Source organism: Prunus persica, chromosome G8, assembly GCF_000346465.2.
Source record: "Prunus persica cultivar Lovell chromosome G8, Prunus_persica_NCBIv2, whole genome shotgun sequence".
Lineage (NCBI taxonomy): Eukaryota > Viridiplantae > Streptophyta > Magnoliopsida > Rosales > Rosaceae > Prunus > Prunus persica.
The window spans coordinates 10271922-10279878 of record NC_034016.1 but is presented as its reverse complement, the minus strand read 5'-3'; the positions used below and the strand labels follow the sequence as shown (position 1 = coordinate 10279878).

Sequence of the window (7957 nt, the reverse complement as noted above, 5' to 3'; positions counted from 1 at the left end):
ACGGTTCAAATGAAAATTTTAGTTGGTAGACCAAAATGATACTAGAGCAATAGTTGGGGGACCACCCTTTTAGAGGAGGATGCTCACCTAAAAATACGGTTTTGTCCCTCGATTTCACGGAATAATACACACTTTGACGGATAGACCATCTTGGTACAAAATAAAAAGTTTTAAGGACATTTGAAATGAAAATTTTAGTTGGTGGACCAAAATGATACTGGAACAATAATTAGAGGACCATTTAGGTCATTAACCCATATTTTTAACTAATCCATCTTTATAAGGTCCATGGAAGCGCTGAGATTCCGAAGCTCCTTGTTAGCCAAGGCATCAGGCTGTCTTCAAACAACAGGTCCAACATCATTTCAATTCCAAATTATTTTTTTTTCAAAAAACATATCAAATTTCAATATAATTTTACTTCATTTCTATAGCAATCACAAACATAGAGAAACTGGTTTATGAGATTATGAAGACAAGCACTCCTCTGCTGGATAAGCGATAACCTTTGCTCCATGAACTTAAATGTAGAATACAAGCTTCCTCACGTGCACACAAGGCAAGCATAAAAAAGGGCCTATTGTTCCAATAACCAACAAAGTTAATGATCCACAGAAAGTAATGAGCCTGCATCCAATTTTGGCAGAAAAAGTTTAAAAATTCCAATCAATGTGTGAAAAAATCATGAATAAGATAATAGGCAATAAGAATGTATGCAACCTACCATTCTTAAAACACACCTTCTGCAGACCCAGCCTGATGAACCCTGGAAGGCTTGTATGTAGAGCACTTGTCACAGCACCTCAATGGTATAGGTACACCCTGTCAGAAATCAAGACACCAAAGTTTCAAAATTAGCTACAGAGAGAAGAACTTAGCTAAAAGTTTAGATGTAAATGCGACATTTAAATTCATAAGTTAGAAGGTTTTTCATGCAATTATGCAATCATAAGTCTAGAAACACAACACATCTTCACTTATCCATCACAAACTAGAGAACAACAAATACAAAACATAAACAAAGTTAAGAATACGCTCTAAAGCTCATATTACACTTTCGTAGCACTAAAAACCACAGCTACCTATTCATCACTAACAAACATCCATCTCCCCAATCTGCACAAAAGGAAAAATGAAATACAAAAATACCCCCTATAATATAAGCTCACGGTTATATAGTTACTTACGCTTAATCGCCTACGCGAGTACTTGTGAAATGACTGATCACTATGATCAGAGTAACATTACGGTTAATTGACCATGTGAGTAGGCGTGAAATATACGATAGAAATCGTGAACGATTGACCAAGATAATAATAAAGTACTCTGATTGACACTTCAAAATAGTGATCATGCACGAAAACATTATCAAGAAACATTACTACATATACCTCTGTATTGTTTTACTGTCATTATAGCATCAATCTATATCACCTATTCAACCAAAAATTCATCTCATTAATGGTTCAAAAAAATTTGTCGCATTTATATTCATACCATTTACTTACAAGCTCTAAATCTCAACCATTTGTATTTCTAAATTTTCACGCAAACGGTTTGAAACAATGTTTAGAACCTGGTCTGTTATCTATCAAAAGACTTGATCAAGTGCTTCACCATTTGTGTGTGATGTATATTACTTTCGTGAAGTAATTAAAAAAACGAGTTGGCCCTTGTTTTGAACTTACATAAGGCTTTAGCATCTGATTAGAAAAAAGGATTTAGCACTGGCTTTCAATAATGTGATAGGCAATTGCTGAGTTCATCACAAGCCTTTCTCTTTAGTGTTTCCCTCGCTTTCTTTGGCTGTATTAGGCCAAAATGAACTGCTGATACAAACAATAATCAGGCATTTTCTAGAGAACCAGACTAGGGAGTAGGAGGCCACCCTCTCATTCAATTCAGTCACAATATCTGAGATCAGGAACATGATTATCTGCAACAAAGAAAAAGATTTCCTGTTATTTATTCGAGAATCAACCATATACTTAATAAGTACAGAAATAAAAGAGTAACTGGATTTTGATGTTTTAATATCAGTTGCTTACTCAGAAAGTGCAGTGATCTCTCAAGACCTGTCGAGCGAGATCAACTGCTCCACTCTTTTTGTATATAAGATGCAAATTAAAAGCTGCTTCTCTGCGAAGGTCACAGTAACCCAGTAATCGATTTTCAACAGACTCTGGCTTTTCATGGGGAAGTTTTGGGATGGGGTAATCCTTCACATGCATTGCCAGAACTTTGCCATAGTGCCAAGCTGCCAGTGTCACAAGACCGACGTGATGGTACGCCCTGGCTATGTTGAAAAAAGCCTCTTGGCTGAATTCACAAAGCTGCAAATTTTTGTGGAGGAATGCTAAGCCTTGTGCAACACACTGGTGCCTATTCTGAAGTCTGTGTCCAAGGGCCAAGTTGATTAAGGCAGTACCGACACACAGATTAATCAGGGGATTCTCTGGCAATAATTTATAAGCTTCAAGGTATTCTCTTGCAGCATCTTGATGACGGCTCTTTTTAGTAAAATGATGCCCAGAAATGATACTTGGAGGTGCACAGTCTTTGAGTTTGTCTCGCTTACCACGTAGAAACTTATAATGCCTCGCATACCAGTCATCTAATCTGGTAATTACTTTGTAATAGCAGTTCCAGGCAGCATTGCTGTATGGATGCTGGTCTGCAATGTATTTTACACAGTCAACCCCATGCTCAGGATCCGGAGTGTTGTATGCAATTTGAGCTCCAAGAGACCGGAGTTCCTCCGCAACAGAACACATGTTGCGAGTCGATTTCAAAGCAAGATTTATAATCTCCAATGCTTCGCAATATCTATGCAAGGAAGCCAGTGACTTGCACAAATCTATTACAAGGCCATGATTCTCTTTATCCTTGAGAAGATCTGGCAGGGGAGGTTCTTGGTGTATTTCTTCTGGAGGATCATCAGCTGAATCATCACTTTGCCAGTCAACTCCAGCAGCCATTGCCTCAGCTCTCTTTTCTTCCTTTACTTTTGCCTTCTTTTGAAGCAACTTCTTCGCTCTGGCAGCTTTCAGCAGATCTGATGCAGGAGCTACTGGTCTAGATCTGCATAATAGGTTATCTGTTTGGTGATCATCCAGGACTTTCACTCTTTCTAACAGAACACTTTTTGTGAGCCTCTTTTTCACTTTCACCTTTTGCTGAAGAGATTCGATACGTAACGACTCATGTACCAAAGGATAGATTGCATCGACAAATTCCTTGAGCATCCCTTTAGCTCTGTAAATGTAGCAAAGCTTCAGTTTCACTTTTCCATTACACCACCATGGTTCCGATTTATTTGTTTGGGCTTCAAAGCGATCTAGATTTTTTGGAGGAGATAGCAACAAAACGGCTTCATCTTCTCTGGCTTCCTCAAGAAGAATAGAAGCCAATGTTAATCGGGTCTCAATATTATCTTCAAGTGTCTTAACAGCTTCATAGAACCACAAAATTGCCTGTAATCTGTCATTCAAGGACAAATGACATCGAGCAATTTTCATATGTAAAAAGCCTTTATTATATTTGGTGTTTCCTTTCAACATTAAATAATACTTCAATGCAGAACTATAATGCCCAAGACTCATAAATGAGTCTGCGACTTTAGCAATCAAGTCAGCCTGATCTGCACTCTGCTGTTCAAGAGCACTAAAGAGAGTTTCTGCCTTCTCCATATTTCCGAGGTAAGCATGGCAGATTCCTGCTTTAATTTTCATTGTCAAAGGCATCGCTTTATTTGAACAGAATACGAGTTGTGCATGCTCAATATGCTGAATTGCTTCATTATGTGCATTATTTTCCATAAGTATGGAAGCTAGCAGATCAATGACACTAGGATCAGCTTCAGTTGGATGATCTCTGAGATAAGCCTCCAGAATATGAATAGAATGCTCATGCTGACCACTTCTGTCATACATCACAGCTGCTGTCTTGAGTGCTTCAACATTATCAGGACAGGCTTGTACTATCTGTTCATACGATGCAGCAGCTTTATGATAATCTCCAAGCTTAACATAGAGTGAAGCACGACCCAATTTCAGGTCAATATTTTTAGGATCTGCTGATATTGCTCTTGAAAGGCAATAAATGGCTTTATGAGCGTCGCCTCGTCTATTGAACCAACCAAAGAGCAGTTCCCAAAGAGCTGGATTTTTTGGTGCTAAAAGTGCAGCAATTGTGAAGCAATTCAAGGCTTTCAATTCGTTACCAAGATTATCATGGACAAGTCCAAGTGTATGATACGTCTCAGACAAATCTGGTGCCTGCTTAACAATTTCTGCCAAGATGGGTATGGCCTCTTCATAACGTCCATGTACATAGTGAAGAGTAGCTTCACCAAGCCTTCGAGTAATCTCAGGAGTAAGTTTCTTCTTTGATCCTTTCCGTCTACCTTTTTTCTTGGGCTTCCTTGTTCTCCTTTGCATACCATAATTCATGGCCTCCATTATTTCCTCCATGCTTGCTCCAGTAACATCCTCATGCCTGGCCTTCTTAACAGAACCTTCAGGCCGACTATCCTCAAGTGTTTTTCTCTTTCTTTCAGCTAGAGCCTCATAACCCATGCCCACAAACTGCTCATAAACTTGGTCACCAAAAGCATCGTCTTCCACAAAATCCAAGGGATTAACCCCATCTTTGAAACTGAAAGTATTCTCATCCTCATCCTCATCCTCTTCGTCCACTTCCCCGTCTTCTTCATCCTCTTCATCATCCTCGACATCTTCTTCCATGTCTTCTTCAAGGCACACAGCAAATGCATACTGTGAAGCCTCTTCATGATCACCAGTAGCATTGTCTTCCTTATCCATCAAGATGTACAGCCAAATGAACCCTCGTGGAGAGCCAAAAGAAAAAATAAATGAAGAAAAGCCCACACTGGCAAAAACTATGCGATATCCAGAACCTGTTTTCCCACCATCACCATCACCATTACAATGCTAATTAATATTTACAGTCCCAAAATAGAACAAATCAAATTTATCAAACAAGCATATGATCATCCAAGAATACCATAAATTCTGAGAGAGAGAGAGATATATATATATATAATGCAAACAAAGGAGTAAGATATATATACATATGATCATCCAGGTACAAAGTTAAAGCCAATTCTGACACTCAATGCTTTCAAAGGCCAAGGCAAACAAAGGCGTAAGCTTCAATAATTAAAATATGCGTAGTAAATAACCAATCAAGCATAATGTTCAAACCGAAACATTTAATATTCTATTACTCTAGAATCAATCCCAAGAAGAAGAAAAAAGTGACTCAGTCATTTCACTCACCATCATCCAAGATATATCAAAACCAGTGTTTTCAAAGGCATGCCTTAGCGCGCGTCGTAGCGAGGCGGCAGGAAATCGCCCGAGGCGGTAGGCTGTTTCGCGAGTAGCACGTTTAGCGCGGGGAAGGCGTGAGGAGGCGTTGCAAGGCGTGGCCAGGCGGAGCAAGGCGCGCCAGATCTGGACACTTCTGAACCGGAAGAAATTTTGCGAGTCTGCAAATTGGCTGCGACTCTGCGAGGAAGACGACTCGCGTGTTTTTTTTCATAGGTTATTGTAATGAAACGACGTCGTTTCGATTGCAGTGTTTTAAAAAAAAAAATTGAAACGACGTCGTTTATTGTAATAAACTCCAGCCGGCTGTAGCTTTATTCTACTTACCTTTTTTTTTTTTTTTTTCTAAATTAATATATTAACACATGAACTTATATATATTGAATAGTACAATCCTAATTTCTACCTTTATCAGATAATCTCCATCAATTTCAAGAATTCTCTTCATCTTTCGACGCAAGTAGGCCTCTTTAATTCTTCGCAACTGTAATTTGAAGTTCCGTATAATTTTTTTTTTTCAATATATTAGTTATCTTATTCGTTTATGTGATATAGTAGAAATTTGACGTACATGCATTATACTTATATCTTAGAAATATAAATGGTGTTGTTTTATAGCTATGAATCGAAAAGATCATGCGTGGAAGTATGCAAAAGAAATAGAGGGGAAAAAAAAATACTTGAGATACACATTTTGTGATCAAAGATGCAGTGGAGGAATTTTTAGACTTAAGCATCATTTGGATCAAACTCATCATGGTATGCAATCATGTAAGAAATTTCCTGAGCATGTGAAAAAAGAGTGTGTTGCAACTTTGAAAATTTTCCAGCTTGAAAAAAGAAGAAAAATGAAATGCTTAGAGATATTAGGGATGGTCCATGAGGAGGGGCTCAGAGTATGGAAACTTTATTGGATGAAGAATATGGAATCCCAGGTACTAGGAGTGTTGCAGTTGATGAGGCTCTTAGAGCACAACCTAAATCAAAAGGACCAATTGATAGATTTGTCACTTTAAAAGCTTGACAAAGTACATTAAATTCAGCATATAAATAAGAAGAACGAAAGGAAGTTTGTCGAAACATTGGTCATTGTTTCTTTTCTAGAGCACTCCCATTTAATATTGTAAATGATCCATTTTGGCTACCTATGGTGGGCAGCATTGCTGCATATGGTGTAGGATTTAAGCCTCCATCAATGCATGAGTTGAGGACTTGAATCTTTAAGGAAGAAGTTGGATGCATCACGTAGGAAAATATTGTTAGACGGCGACACTGAAGCTACACTCGCCTACATGAAAGCGAAAACATCAGTGGATCTTGAATTTTTTTGGAAGTTCAGTGTAGATGAGGAGAATAGGCTTGCTAACTTATTTTGGAGAGACTCTACTTCACTTTTGAATTATGTTGCCTCTGGAAACGTCCTCATATTCGACAGCACATACAAAACCAATATGTATGACAAACTTCTAGTGTTATTTGTTGGTTCAAACAACCAGCGGGCGAGTGTTGGTTGTGCCCTATTACTTAATGAGACCTTTGGAACTGTCAAAGGCAAGAAGCCTACATTAATACTGACGGATGGGGATGAGGCGATGTGCACAAAGCAATTGAGTATGTGTTGCCCATGTACAATCATAAGTTGTGCTCATGGCATGTAGCAAGGAATGCACAGAATAACTTAAAGGATGAAGAATTGGTAAGATCATTTCAAGCATATCTTTGGAAACCAATTACAATCAATGAGTTTGAAAAAAAAAATTAGAGTTTTTAAAGGACAGAGTTACTACACATAAACAAAAGGAATGGCTACAAATGATGTATGCAAAACGAGATGCGTGAACTAAATCAAGCCTTAGACCCAAGTTTTTCGGTGGTATGTGCACTACTCAATGCGTGGAGTGTATGAACAAGTTTGTGAAAGATTACTTGAGGAAATGCGTTAAGTTGTTTGAATGCATTCCAGCAATTGATAGGGCCATAGCACGAATGAGGAATACCTCGGGGAAGGATGGTTTTGACCAAAATAGTAAAAAAAAGTGCTTACAACAACACTAAAAAGTCTTGAGCAACATGCTTCCTAAATTTACACTCATATATGCTTTTTATTGGTATGTAACGAGATCAATGCTTCGTCAGCAGTCATTCATGAAAAAATAATTTATAATTTCCGAGGACAGTTGTATATTTTAGTGAAATATGGTGAATCGCAAAATAATTGGAGTTGTGTATACCTTAGTGGGAAAGATGTTCGAATAGAATGCAACTGTCAGAAATATGAGAGCGAAGGCAACCCATGTTGCTATTTGTTTTATGTGATGAAGTGGGAGTATGTTATGAAAATTTCCTCATCACTCATAATGAAGTGATGGACAAAAACTGTCTGAATGGGCATTGGATATGCATTGATGTCAAAAAGTGGTAGCAAAGAGGTTGTACAAACCGCTAGATACGGAAGTTTAAGTTGTATGGCCAACAAAGGGTGTATGTATGCATCAAGAGCATAAATAAGTATAGTATTATTCATAAATTTTTCTTATTAAAATAAATTAATGTTCAAAAGGCTTACGCCTTGCATAACGCAATTAAAACGCCTCGTCTTTCAAAAC

General features: G+C 38.0%; 1 protein-coding gene across 2 annotated transcripts; it reads right to left on the bottom strand.

The window, feature by feature from the left end:
- Positions 216-5676, bottom strand: LOC18768563 (general transcription factor 3C polypeptide 3). Of its 2 annotated transcripts, none has more exons than XM_020569974.1 (5): positions 5301-5676; positions 2049-4918; positions 1689-1936; positions 725-822; positions 216-627 (listed from the first exon to the last, which is right to left on the bottom strand). In XM_020569974.1, exon 2 carries the CDS (start codon positions 4821-4823, stop codon positions 2049-2051), a length of 2775 nt encoding a protein of 924 aa, XP_020425563.1. In that variant the 5' UTR covers positions 4824-4918; positions 5301-5676; the 3' UTR covers positions 216-627; positions 725-822; positions 1689-1936. The 2 variants fall into 2 exon arrangements, with proteins under 2 accessions (XP_020425563.1, XP_007200319.1); XM_007200257.2 differs by having other exon boundaries at positions 741-822.